This window comes from Mizuhopecten yessoensis, unplaced genomic scaffold (assembly GCF_002113885.1).
Source record: "Mizuhopecten yessoensis strain PY_sf001 unplaced genomic scaffold, ASM211388v2 scaffold8387, whole genome shotgun sequence".
In the NCBI taxonomy this organism is placed as follows: domain Eukaryota; kingdom Metazoa; phylum Mollusca; class Bivalvia; order Pectinida; family Pectinidae; genus Mizuhopecten; species Mizuhopecten yessoensis.
In genome coordinates this window covers 860,533-876,187 of record NW_018407522.1, presented here as the reverse complement: position 1 = coordinate 876,187, position 15,655 = coordinate 860,533, and the positions used below count along the sequence as shown (strand labels likewise).

The window sequence follows — 15,655 nt, the reverse complement described above, 5'->3', positions numbered from 1 at the left end:
CAAACCGTAGGTTACCAACATAATTTCCGGACTTTGTTTTCAGATACAATAACGGATGCCACTTGCGGTACGAAGCACTTCTGCGTCGATAGTGATCAGGTTGTTGTGGTGACAGTTTTATTGTTGTATCGACTATGACGTCATCCTTGTCGTTTGTTTGTTAGGCAAAGCTTTTAAAGTATGAAGAAGTTCCTTTAAAACAACCATTATACAATGTGTATAAGATTTACGTTATATATCGTGTTAACCATTTGATATATAAAGTACTGCAGCTACATGTTAAACACAGCCTTGCGTAGGTACATATAGACTATGCGATCATGGACGTTTAAATATCACATGATGTTTAAAAGATAATATACATATAATTTTAAAACAATATAATGGAATTATATATCTGATCTTCATACATGAGCTTTTCCAGACGTTTTCGTTTTATCATACTAAACTAAATATAGTGAATAACACCAATGCATCATTATACTTTTCATTTTTAACAAACTATCATATCTTCGTATATATTACTCTCATGAAAGATACTCTAAATAGATTTTAGAAAGTAAATCATGTTACAAATGTTGTATATACGCAAATTCATTGATCGGAGAATCATTTATAAGAAAGATAAGCTCCGTTTGGAATAGCACATATATGTACACGCTTTACCAATAAAACGACTATGTGTCATGTACATATGGTGTATTTTTAATCATTTATATGTATAACGTTTCATCTAATTTGTGAGACAAACATCTAACATTCAACATTTATTAATACGGCTATAGTTAATTTTACAACAGGATAGTGATCTTAAACACTCTGCGGCATACATTTTTTCTACGTTTTGAAACGATCCAAATCATGCCATTTCTCATCATGTCCGATACTTTGTTTCTAAAGATGGCTATCACCGCAGAGTCGTACGATTTGTGAACTGAATCCAAAAAGTAATTACAACAAATAATACTACTTCTAGTTTAGTTAATTAATTTCCTTTTAGTTTCATAATAAGGCGATATCCGAAGTAATGAACGATTTTTACAGTTAATACAAACAGGTTGACATTACAACATCCCTCATATGCTATCTTTGTCTGTGCAAAGTGGAATATTTCGATTATTATACCAAATATATCGTTACATTTTTCATTTGCTTAATGCCACATACATATGTACATAATACAAAAAATCTGTATCGCAAAGTATTTTCTGCATTTCTTGACAAATTAAGTTTCACGGTGGAAAATGTAAACATAAGACGATCCACTTTTTTGATTGATTAATTTCTGTATTGTGATCCTTATTGTAATATCTAAGCGTTGTTATTGAATCGGTACACCTCGAACGAAACAGACTCATGTACAGATGTTACAACGAACTCCTGTTTGGTGGGATGGACTATGATACCATACGGTTTGTTGATACCGTCCAGTTTGGTCAGCAGTGCCTTCCCCCGTGATCCGTCAGGTGAAACCAGGTAAACATTGCGCGACAACGATCCACTTATATATAAATTGTCATCCCGGTCCAGTCCGATACCTCCAGGATACATCAGACGACGATCTTTATACCTGTAAACTACTGCGTCATTGTCAAGTCGTCTACACACTATATCATTGTTATCCTTGTGATACAATCTGGCCTTAGATGAAGATATAGCAAGGCACGAGTTACCTCCACTTTGTTTAATTGACCTTATAGCCACTCCATCCAAAGACAAAACCTCCACACCTTCAGACGTACCGGCGTAGATGTTATCTCCGTGAACTGCTATTCCTAACGTTCCAGGTGGACACGTGATCATCTTGGTCACAGACAGTTGGCCATTCCGTAGAGTACACTTCAGTAATTGGCCCTCGAACAAACTCACAAAAATTTCATCAGCAACACGTCCACGTGTGACGTCTAATGGCTTACCCTTAACATTGTATTCCTTTACTAAGGAATAGTTGTCATCAAACAATAAGAGTCGTTTGTTATCACTGTCTGTGATAAGTAGTTGTCCGTTGTCTGTAAAAAATCCACTTATTAAAAAAGGAGTGACAGACCCTCTCAACTTACTTCCATGTATGGTTTTTACACAGGATATTGAGCGTTCCCAGACATCCAATAATGCAACTGTTGGAGGTGAAATGACTGGTATACGCTGTAGGGAATCTGTAAGGTCAGACGCTGAAGAAAAGTCCACAGACGTAACAGGTGGAGGCTTAGAATTTATGGTATCAAGCAAAGAGCCGATACACGCATTCGCATGCTGTGACGTCAGTGAGATGGTCGAGGTCGCATCAACAGCACCAACGGTTGTCACTTTCATGATTTCGTCTACGATTTGTCCTATCTTCAGTGTAATGTCAAAAGTATTAGGCAGTTTCTTGGTGTTTTGATCCATCCGACGGTAATGTCCTGACAACTGATGCTTTGTTTGCTCTCTTGTGATAAACGTCTGTCGATCGGATCCCTGTGTTTCCAAGCACAACATTAGTAGATGCGAGTTCTCAGCGTTGGTGTTAAATTTGCTAACACATCTTAGTCGAGAAGTTATCTGTTGTCTGTACGAGTTATATTTGTGTGCGAGATCTAACTGAAATGCCGCGTTGAGGTCATCAAGCTTGTCTTTAGCCCGCTGTATCACATGAGTCATTTTAGCCGATTCTTCCTTTTCTTTTGAGTTTATTTTGTTCATCTGTGAATTGTCATCTTCCAACATTTTCTTCGATTCTTCTTGTATTTCCTCCCATTCTTTGTCAATGTCATTCTGTCCTGGTGTAGCTGTCTGTACGAGGTCGTCCAGTTGTTTTACATTATTGCAGTTTCTATGGGTCAAGGACACGCAGTCACTGCAACAAAGTGATCCGTGATCCACACAATAGAAGTCGAACGGCTTCGTGTTGTGGTTCGGACAAATATCGTTGACGATTATCCCTTTGATTCCACCAGACTCTCTGTCAATAGTCACAAGTTTGTGTTTGCTGGAAACTTTACTCCGTTTATGGTAAGTTTTGCAATCTTTACACAACATTTCAGCACAGTCAGTACACCAGACCTCGGCAGAACTGGATTCCTCGGCCCTCAGACATGCTTCACATGTTTGATCATACGATGTCTGTTTTGTATGGTTTAGGAACAGGTGATTTATGGGGAATGAAGTCCCCCAGGTATTGACGTGTATGCTTGGGTCCCGCGGGGTAATAGGATTATCACAGACAGGACACGGGAAGTAATGACGATCTTCATCGGCACATACATGTTCAGCCTGGATATAAGTGGTCAGACACGGAGAGCAAAATGTGTGACCACAAGGTAACTCTCTTGGATTTTCGTATACTTCCTGGCACAACAAACAGCGGAACTCCGGACTAGGGCAAGCCTCTGCCATATCAGACTTTAAATCTATGGGAATATGTCTCTGGAATAGAGAAATACATATTTTCTGTTAGAGTAAAGTATATTTCGGATTATGGTATTTAGTTTCGATAGCAAAATGAACACGTCGTAAACATCAATTGTAAATATGAACCAACGTATTTTGATAATACGATATACAAGTCTAGATATCAATGATTCAATTTATATCAAACTTTTGCTTGGTGTAAAGGTTAATGAGATACCACAAACAGGTAAATAAAGATGTATGAGTATCAATTCTATGTTCTCATGGAAATGACCCGTAAGCAAATGATATTTACAGATATGTATTCATATAACCACACCCTGGATAAAGGAGTTTATTAACAATCGATTTTATTTTAAAATAGTTAATCATAAAGTTGATTGTGAATAATCTTTAGTATACATTCATTATCTTTCCATCTATGATTTAAATAAAAAGGTGAAATGAAAGTGTTGTAGAGAGCAGAAAAAATGTTATGATGTGGTTTCTTTTTAGAAATAATCGAGTAGAATATTTTAGATTATGAGTTTGAAATAATTTAAATATTTAAATAAAATGTTTATGACTTGGCGACTTAATATTACCGTATCATGAATTAATGCTAGGTCGGGATTAAACTGACATGATATATGTAATCAAGAATACCTGTTTAAGACATTTCAGCTATGCTCATATAGATGATACATATTGTTGTGGGCTCATCTTTCTTCCTCAAAAGATAGAACTGTGGCAGAAGCTTGGCTATCGAGTATATTGAATATTACAAACACTGGCAAAAATCACCTGTAAACGTACTACCGTAAAAATCTGTGAAGTTACTATTATCAAGAAAACTGTAAACATATGCTGCAAATACCAGATTGATTAAAGATATTTCCATTGAGTATAGCACAAGGGAGCAAAGCCAACAAGGCTGACTGAAGGTGAAAAATCATACATAGCATATACGGATTCTACATTTAAACTGTCTCTGGTTCTCGGTCAAGCTTGACTTGTGCACTCAGTCTTGTTAGCTTCATGATTAGTTGTAATATGTCCAATGGAAATACATATAATTATTCTGGATATTTAAAACATTTTCTTACAGTTTACTTGATATCAATAACTGCATTGATACTTCTGGTGTATATATATGTGGTTGATATGTTATTGTTATTTTATGATTTTTAATATTGAAAGCTGTGCTTGTCTGTGCACAAAAATCCTATTATAAAATATCTTTTTGTTTTCAGCTTAAAATAACAAAAGGTTCAACAAACAGTTTATTTAATGATCATAGCTTATATTGTTCAGGATGCGTGTAAACAAAACCGCTTCAATCAATTTTTGTTTTGAGGAAAATTATGTGTCCATAACAATTTTTTATACACTGACATTAACCTGGATGAAAAACCTTAACTAAGGTCATAGCCTACATGGTATGGTATGGTGTATGTTGTTATGTTGGTTAGCCTACTGACTATATCCAACCGGATCACTTTTACTTAACCATACCCACGTATGTATGTATTACAATGAACTTGAGTATATACATTGTGATCATAGTTTATATCATGTCTATTTTCTCATACTTTCGTTTTGCACAGACATACCATAGCGACTACATGTGTAATGTTTATGAAAACAATTACCACTGTTATAAAACAATATTTGTATGTTTTCCTGTTTAGTAAACATTACCAACCTTAGAACATTGTCGAACATCTTCCCATTCTTACTGATGTGTTACAACAGCTGTGTAACGTCTGTTTTCTGCTGCTGTTGCTGCTTCGTCGGAATCAGTTAAACATTTCCTGTAAGCATGTAAAGGTAAAAGAGTTAAAGAAGGAAGAAGGTAGGTAACTCTTACCAAATAGAAACATTATAATGACGTGGTTGAAAATACTCTTTGTGATCGCAGTCGGATGAAAGTTCTATGGATTCCAACTCATCAGTCAATGTTGATCTCGTGTGAAAAGCAAAGATTAACGATAATATCGGATACACTTATCAACATATATTTTAACCGTTTCGTGTATTGTAAACAAACCTATTTGGAGATCTTAAAACACTTCAATAAACGTGAATTATGATATAACATTTACGTTTATGTTCTAAGCAGATTTTCTCTTATTGATATCAAAATAATTTGAAAAAAAATAAAAATATTAAGTGAACCATTTTATATCACAAGTTAATTAACATGTTGGTCGTTCGCACTTTTTAACTTTATTCATCTTTGGTGTTGTTGATAGAAAAAAACCGATGGCTTATTTTTCAAGTGCTATGCACTTCTGGGGGACACCCTGAAAGGCTAATATTTTCATGATTGCCAATAGGCGACATGTATCGGACCTCCTCAAATGATAGTATATTTTTTGTCTTTTGGGATTTCTTTGTAGATTTAATTAAGACCTTTTTGCAATTGTTCCAAAGCTTGTCGGGTAAGGATTTCAAGCGTATTAAAGTTAAAAAGTAAAAGTTTATTCTTTACAGCAGATTATTTCAATTTTAATTTGTTGTCATCGCTTAACAACACATTTGCTAGGACAAGAAATCGATGTATTCAAGGATTTTAATGCGATACAATGGCGTTGATGAGGGTATGAATCGCAGTTGCTTAACAGCATGTAGTGGAATATATAATGTGATTTATGTAAGATTTTTTCGGATACCATCATGTATGTTAAAAGAAAAGTTGATCTTTTCTAAGATTGTTCATAACATCCGCGATAAATCGGATCTTTTAAAAGCTCATCGATATCATACAATATTGTTATTTCACCACAATTTTGAAATTAAATAGCCCTCGCTCGTGAGGGAGTAAGAAAACAACTACATTACACCGAGATATTACACATAAACTTACATTTATCTTTAATATATCAGACAAGAAATAATACATCAATATACATGTGTGTACACTATTCGTTTAAAAGTTTGAAGAATAATGTTGGTGATACCATGTTTTTTACAGGCAGGATATGTAATATATGTTAGAATTGTTCCATTGCAACCCACTATATACTTCCTGTATTACAATGTTTTTGAACACTTTCATTTAATTTATCTATTTTCTACTCCATGAGTGTTTCGGTTTTGTCTGACTGTATAGCTATCAATTTCTAGGCATTATCTAGGAAACACTGTCACTGAATCGGTACACCTCAAATGAAGTAGACCTCTCTGTTGAAGTAACTACAAACTCCTGTTTAATTGTGTGTACTATTATGACGGACTGATGGTTGATAATAGAAAATGTGTTTATTATCATCTTACCTCGTAATCTGTTAGGTGAAACCGGAAAAATGTTTTGTGATAACCATCCTCAAATCTATAACTAGCTCATTATCCACAGGTGGACTTAAATCCGGATCTCTATGGTTGAATGTGTGAACACACGATAGCTGTCCTAGATTTCTGGCACATTAGACCTTTAAACCCCAAACTGGGGTAAGCCTATGCCATGGTAGACTAATATTTCACTGAAATAGAGAAATGGAAATATTCTATTAAAATAGATTATGGATTTGGTCATATTGTTCTACTATAAGGAACAATATGTAACATAAAAAGTTAAATAATATAAATGTCTAAACATGCACAATTCAAATTCTATCAAAAGTCTTTTAGATATTTGATTTAAAAGTGAATAGAGAAACCACAAAACCAGCAAACTGTGATGCGTGTTTGAATGACCATATATTTAACTATATATTCATGATTATAATCCATTTTAAATTCTAAGGGAAACAACTCATGGAAATATACTATGTACAGCTTTGTATGACTTCACCTTAGCTGAAAGGTTGTCTTAGCCTAATATGCTATTGAATATGAGGTCATAACTTTTTTCCTGAATACTGAATTATCCAGACCGTCCATAATACTTCCATCTATTATTGAAATAAAAAGATGTAGTGAAAGACATGTGAAAACCGTTGTGATGCAGATACTAGGACAGAAACATATATATGGTTTTCAGATTCAAAAGCGAAAGTTATTTGCAAAGATTATAATGTTACAGTATTATGGAGACATATTAAGTTAGAGTTTAACGGACAAGTTGTAAATCATCAAGAATACATGTTAAGATCTGAAAGGTCTTACGGTACACAGTCAGTATGGTGTATGTTGTTATGTTGCTAAGCAACTATCTCCTACTGACTAATTTTACTTACTACGACCAAATATGTCTGTATTACAATAAAATTGAGTATATATCTGATCATAATAGGTTTATATAATATGTATATCATCACACGTACAGTTGTGATAGTATGCATTATATTTATCAAAACAATTAGCAAGATATCAGAACACAATAAGTATGATTTCCTCATTACTAACCTTAGTCTCGAACATTTGCCTTTTCGTACTTGTACAATAAATGTGAAACGTCCATGTTTTCGTGCTGTGCTGACGTGATCAGTGACATGTTTGCCAGTAACCATGGAAAGGTTAAAGGGGTGAGGGAAGGGCTTTGCAGTGCCAGTCAGATAACAGGTCTCGTAAAATCCTACTCACCTAGTTAACGCTGACGTCATATGTATAACCATAGATGAGTAGTTTGTATACACTGATCAATATATTTAAGTGGCGTTGTGTGCGTGTTTGAATAAACTGTTCTTTGAGACCTAACAACTTTTAAATAAACACTAATTTGTTAAGGTGATATAGCATTACTGGTTTTTAAACTTATGGGCATATTTCCTGTTCACAATACACTCATTATCGAAACAAGTCGTTTTATTAACATTTGTATACCACAAGTTATTAATTTATATCACCTGTGACAAGTACCTATGCATATTTGCGTTTCCAATGCATGTTCGTCTATAAGCATCACCAAAAGAAATTGCAGTTATAGAGGTGTACACGCCTTTTCATCAGCGTTATTTTTAGACTTTTCCTCCCGCCTCGAATAACGTGACACAACTTCAATAGAAGCAAAGATTCTGATGACATTCCTGAAATATCGTTTGCACTGACGACACAGACACGATTAGCATATATTGATCATTAATGACTATATAAGTAAATGAGTAAATAAATGTATTGAACAACATTAATATCATTAAAACATGTTATACTATCTTTATTATAGAAATAAAAACAAAGACTACATTTCGTACCGTTACGCAAACGATTGGCTATACTGTCGTTACTATGGAAACAACATACAGTCTATTGTTTTACTGTCACGTAAACACTTACTATATAGAAGTTCTCCAACGAATCGTGGTTGTTTATCATGTTAATCTAACTCAAGTTAAATAATTTTCAAATGTTACAAAGACACGAGATTTATCGAGTTTCTTTTACAATTTAAAACATTAAATACGTTTTTTGATGCCAGTTCTAGATAAGAATTAAACTCTGTCCAACCTCTCCAATCTGGCAGTCAAGATTGTTACAGTAAAGTTTGTAGGGGAGACATGAATGGTATCAAATATTAGATATATCAAGTTGTAAAGTGATAAAAATAATCGATACATGTGTTGGGTTTATAGACCGTTTTATCGTGATTCTATATAAAGGCAAGCCACTGACTAACTAACATCTGCAAAACATATTTGATAGATCAGCAGCAATGTCCTTGCTGATATCAGGTTGGCCCTCCTGTGTGCAGTGCATGAGCTAAAATAAAACAAAACATCTAGCCTGTAATATAAAAAAGCAAGATTCCAAAAGCATATCGTAAACAAAACAATCAGTTATAGTTGATTTTCAAACCTTCTTTAAGTTTAAACCAATCGTTGATATTTCCGATTACTGTGACTACTCATAAACTCATCTTTTCTACTTCGATATTAAAATGTATGAATGTTTTCTTATTTTGCAGCTCAGCGATATCAGACGACATTTTTCAGCTCACAATTGCAGCTAAAAAGCGATAACTCGTAAACATATACAATTAAATAAATGTTTGATATATGATCGTAACTATGAAAAACAAACTTACATATATTGTAAAAAATAAATGTATAAAAAGTTATTGGTGTACTCGTTGAGATAAACCTGATATGAAATATTATCAATTCATTGTATTTGTGACATTGTCCGATAGCAAACATAACTCATATGTCAGATTTGATATTCACATATTGTTATAAGAAATGTTTCTATCATGGATATGTATAGTATCAAATACATGTACAACCAACACATGTGTGTACTTTATGGTTATGATTGAAAATACATTAAACAGACGTGTACATTTAATACCGCTGTAAATGAAAAACAAATTGATATAGGTATGATCGAATATAATATACATTGCGATATGCTATATCAGTATAACTTATAAATAATTAACGACCGACCGACTAGAACACTAACTGCTTTCACTCTTCACAGGGCTCTTCAGGTCCCACTGAACGGTGAACGCAGCTAGTTTTCTAATCGTTTGATATATATTACATTTTCTTTATTTACTTACTTCACGTGAACATTAATATTTTGCATTATAAATATATATATATATATATATAAATTTATAAGTAACCGTCACCAAATGGAGACCTACACCTTTAAAGCGTCTGGATTCAACTATTTATAGCAGTGCATAAGTGCAGTAATGGCTATATGACCTTGTGGCGGTGTGTATATTATACAAATGGTGTAATGACAGATAGAGGTTGGTGTGGATGATACACAGTTCAACTGGGTGCATTTATTTACATGTAAATAAGTTTAGAGTAAACATACGCCATGGTTGAAATCGCTACATAATTCCTCTCGTACACCTACATGTATTCATAATATATGTGTCTTAAAGTCTTAAAGACACTTAGATGATTGAAACCGAATTACTTTTAATTACTTCTCAAAGATTTGGCTCTGTTAAAGAGTCAGTCATTTTGAAATGATCAATTTGAATGCAAATTGATTACGTGGACTGAGGAGACGCGATATTTGTTTATGGATAAAAACTATACAACTCTATAAATATCGCTTTGGTATTGAACTGTAAACAAAACGATTGACGACGTGGCAGTTAAAAGCACATCGTTAGAGTCTCTTCACAATATACTTCATTATACACTTTTTACTAAAGGTCAAAATGGCTTAATCGTTCTCCGATTACGTTCTTCCTGAATAGATTGACTTTAAATATTCATAAATCAGTGAGAGGAACATGTAAAGTATGTAAGGAAATGTGACAATGGTATGGTATGGTTTATGTTGTTATGTTGGTCGGCCTATTGACTATATCTTACCCGATCAGTTTTACTTAACCATACTCAAGTATGTCTGTATTACAATTAACTTGAGTATATACATACATTGCTATCATATACATTGCATAGACATACTATAGTGACTACATGTGTAATGTTTATGAATACAATTACCACTGTTATAAAACAATATTTGTATGTTTTCCTGTTTAGTAAACATAACCAACCTGAGAACTTTGTCGAACATCTGGCCTTTCTTACTGATGTGTTACAATAGATGTTAATCGTCCAAGTTTTCGTGCTGCTTCGACGGGTTCAGTGACAAATTATATATAAATTAGCATGATAATTTACTAAAGTATTTCAACCTAAAGGCAGGAAATAGTGACATGTAAACTCAGGAAGTAAATGTATATGTTGATTGGCTTACTGACTATATCCTACCCGATCAGTGACTACATATATAATGTTTATGATGACAATTCCCGCGGTTACCATATTTGTATGCTTTCCTTGTTATTTAACATGACTTACCTTGTCGAAAATTTGCCCTTTCTTTCTAATGTGTTAAAATAACTGTGAATGGCGATGTTTCGTGCTGCTTCGACGGGTTCAGTTACACATTTCATAATCGTGTAAAGGTAGAAGAGTTAAAGAAGTTAGGTAACTCTTACGAACTAGGGACAATATAATGACGTGGTTGAAAATATTCTTTGTAATCGAAGGCGGATAAAAGTCCTGTTGAATTCAAATCATCCAGACAACGTTAATCTCGTGCGTAAAACAATAACCGGTTAGTCGTATACGCTGATCAACATATCTGTGCTACCGTTTAGTGTATTTGAGATAAACAATGGCATTTGCTTTTATAAATATGTTTATAAACTTCATTATAAATATGTATTTTTGAAGAAAAAATAACATCATCAAAATGTTCAAAATGAACAATTTTCAACCTTAACTTTGAACCCGCTGATAGAATTCCCCCTCCTCCTTAAAACGATTTTAGCATAGGTTCATCCGATAGATTGTTTTTGCAATATTTACACATGTGCTGAGTGCAAAAATAATCTACATGAAGCGCTAGCTTTTGTTGTGAAGACACATATTTGTAAATGGACAAAACTGTACTCAAAAACCGAATTCCTTCTTTTCTTGCAAAATTTAGAAGCCCAAATAGTCCACTTCATCATGCATATGCCAATTAAATTGTTGATGTTTACTTTTTAAAGTGTGATGCATGTTGTATAGAAGAGGTTATGCATTGTACAAATAATACCACCCTTGGCCACCGTCCGCTACTGCATACTGCTACCTCATGCGTCAGTTTTGTTTCAGAATATTAAACTAAAACCTACTAGATGACTTTGAAATGATACAACAAACAAGATGATGTATCCGTATACCTCTGTTACATAACACGCTGAAAACACACGTGGACTTGGACTTTTTATTCATTTCGCATTGTGGCCGCGACAATCGTATCCTCTTTCTCTCCACTCTTTGACACTTCCCAAATTGACCTTTGACCTTTACTTTTGAAAATGTTTGTCCGGGGCAAATCTTCTATACTTTTTCACCTGGAGTAACCAGATATGGTGTACAGGTACATCTTGGGATGACGGAGTGCATTTTGTAAGAATTAGGGTACTGAAACCTATGCTTTGACCTTTGACCTTAACTTTGGATGTTTGTTCGCGGCATATTATCGATACTTTATCACATGGAGTAACCCGATTTCGTGAACAAGAACATCTTGGGATGACGGACTGCAGATTGTAAACATTAGGGTACTGTGATCTATGACTTGACCTTTGCCTTTAACTTTTGAAAACGTTTGTCCGGGACAGATTTCTGAACTGTCAACAGGTCAACTCAGAACATTTGCCCCGAACAAACATTTTTAAAATTTAAAGTCAAAGGTCAAATCATAGGTCATACTGACCTAATTCCTGAACTCTGCACTCCGCCATCCCAAAATTGGTTACTCCAGGTGAAATAGTACACAAGAAATGCCCCGGACAAACATTTTCAAAAGTAAAGGTCAAAGGTCAAATCAAAGGTCACAAGGAGGTCATAGTGACCTAATTCTTGCACTCTGCACTCCATCATCTGGTTACTCCAAATAAAATAGTGTTAAAGATATGACCCGGACCAACTGCTCGGACGGAAGGACGGATGGACGGAGTGCAAACCTATAGTCCCTCCCCAGCCCCGGGAAACGGTCAGGGACTATATAACACAGTTGACAAAACAAAAACAAGAGGCCCAGGGGCCTTAATAGCTCACCTGGTATTTCATTTTCAATTTAAGACCTGCTGAGTACAATACAGGTTAATTAAAGGAGTTCAAGAAGTTCAAGTAGCAAAAAGTGAACTACATGTTAATCTATTTCCCAAATTAGGTCCAGCCCTCTGCCCAAAGGGGTCACATCCTCCATTTATATAGATGTTTGTCCTTTTGCCTATAGATGATCAATAATAAATTTGGTTACTATCCCGGTATACACACAGAAAGGTAAATTTTTCATATTTTTTTATTCTCTCTGGCCCCAACCCAAAGGGTTTCATACCAACTTCAGGCCCCTTTGTTCAAAGATGCTCTCGAACAAATTTGGTCGAAATCCTACTGGTTAAGGAGAAGAAGATGTTTAAAGATTTACCGATTTCCCCCCTAGTGGGCCCCGCACCTCTGCCCCCAGGGGCCACATCCTCCGTTAATACAGCATTACATGTCCTTTGCTCTAAGATGATCTAGAACAAATTTGGTTAAAATCCCTTCATCAGTACAAATGGAGAAAGATCTTTAATTGTTTCTTGTTATTTCCCATAATGAGTCCCACCCTTCTGCACCAAAAAAGGGGGCCCCATACACCCCAGTTTATACAATATTGATACGTTTTTTCCTGAAACCTGATTCAAACCACATTTAGTTTAAATCCCTTCATTTGTACAGAAGGAGAAACAATTTTCTCTATTTCCCCTATTGGGTCCCGCCTCTCTGTACCCAGGGGGGCTACACCCTCCTTTATACAAAATTGAGGTGCCTTTGTCCAAAGATGCTTCAAAACAAATTTGGTAAAACTATTTCTATTCGGAGAGAGGAAGATTTTTGAATTGTTACCCATTTTCCCCCTATTTGGCCCCACTTCTCTGCCCCTATGGGGCCATTGAAAACCCTTAGGCCAATGATGCTTCAGACAAAATTTGGTCGAAATCCTTTCAGCTGTTACATTGTAAGGACTAGTAGCGTTTTGAAGGAAACAAGTTGACGGACGACGAACGGTGCGCCACGGCATAAGCTCACTTGGTCCTTTGGCGGTGAGCTAACAATGACTTCATTATTTTTGAAGCACATAGTATGTAATTATTTCAATGTTTCGTTAAAAATAGCAGTGACCATTATTTGTTAGAATGGAAGTATATTTTATTCGATATTGTTGAATTTACTATGTATTTGTATAAATGTAAATGTTTGTTTCTTGGAATGCCAAGACTCACAACAAATATGGCATTTGAACACTTTTTTATTAACAAAATATATTGCAACAGGAAACATCAGAGAATAAACAATTTATATAGGAGGTTCGAGTTACGCCTCTCCCATTTAAAACTTACTGGTCTTTTTAGGTTCTGTAGATGGTCAGTGACCAATCTCATAACTAGCAAATATAGGGTGCACTAGCGGAGGGCAACGCAAGAAGTAGACATTTAGCCCTTGCCTGAAAGCTTAGATGTAGTAAAAGACTGAAATCGCCGTATATAAGAAAATTCGACGAAATTATAGTAAATTTCATGTTTATAAACTTTCTCACCGATTCCCAAACCGTAGGTTACCAACATGAGTTATCGACTTTGTTTTCAGATACAATGACGGGGTCCATATGCGGTACGGAAACACTTCCGTTTCCGCAGTGATCAGGTTGTTGTGGTGACACCTCCTCAGGTATATTGTTGTATAGACGCTGAGCTCATCAATGTCGTATGTTTGTTAGATAAAGCTTTTAAAGTATGCAGAAGTTCCTTTAACACAACCATTATACAATCTGTATTAAGTTTACCTTATTGATCGTGTTAACCATTTAAGATATAACGTACTGCAGCTACATGTTAAACACAGCCTTGCGTAGGTACATATAGACTATGCGATCATGGACGTTTAAATATCACATGATGTTTAAAAGATAATATACATATAATTTTAAAACAATATAATGGAATTATATATCTGATCTTCATACATGAGCTTTTCCAGACGTTTTCGTTTTATCATACAAAACTAAATATAGTGAATAACACCAATGCATCATTATACTTTTCATTTTTAACAAACTATCATATCTTCGTATATATTACTCTCATGAAAGATACTCTAAATAGATTTTAGAAAGTAAATCATGTTACAAATGTTGTATATACGCAAATTCATTGATCGGAGAATCATTTATAAGAAAGATAAGCTCCGTTTGGAATAGCACATATATGTACACGCTTTACCAATAAAACGACTATGTGTCATGTACATATGGTGTATTTTTAATCATTTATATGTATAACGTTTCATCTAATTTGTGAGACACACATCTAACATTCAACATTTATTAATACGGCTATAGTTGATTTTACAACAGGATAGTGATCTTAAACACTCTGCGGCATACATTTTTTCTACGTTTTGAAACGATCCAAATCATGCCATTTCTCATTATGTCCGATACTTTGTTTCTAAAGATGGCTATCACCGCAGAGTCGTACGATTTGTGAACTGAATCCAAAAAGTAATTACAACAAATAATACTACTTCTAGTTTAGTTAATTAATTTCCTTTTAGTTTCATAATAAGGCGATATCCGAAGTAATGAACGATTTTTACAGTTAATACAAACAGGTTGACATTACAACGTCTCTCATAATTATGCTATCTTTGTCTGTGCAAAGTGGAATATTTCGATTATTATACCAAATATATCGTTACATTTTTCATTTGTTTAATGCCACATACATATGTACATAATATAAAAAATCTGTATCGCAAAGTATTTTCTGCATTTCTTGACAAATTAAGTTTCACGATGGAAAATGTAAACATACGACGATCCACTT

The 15,655-nt window shown here is 34.6% G+C and overlaps 1 protein-coding gene across 1 annotated transcript; it reads right to left on the bottom strand.

Annotated features, from left to right (window-relative positions):
* Positions 1-1,311: 1,311 nt before the first annotated feature.
* LOC110455851 lies at positions 1,312-11,169 on the bottom strand. Its single transcript, XM_021506259.1, has 4 exons — positions 11,088-11,169; positions 6,649-6,854; positions 5,075-5,183; positions 1,312-3,405 (listed from the first exon to the last, which is right to left on the bottom strand). Exon 4 carries the CDS (start codon positions 3,373-3,375, stop codon positions 1,312-1,314), a length of 2,064 nt encoding a protein of 687 aa, XP_021361934.1. The 5' UTR covers positions 3,376-3,405; positions 5,075-5,183; positions 6,649-6,854; positions 11,088-11,169.
* Positions 11,170-15,655: the final 4,486 nt, after the last annotated feature.

Coding starts and splice junctions, on each gene's coding strand:
- LOC110455851 (XM_021506259.1), bottom strand. CDS start 3,375: ATGGCAGAGGCTTGCCCTAGTCCGGAGTTCCGCTGTTTGTTGTGCCAG.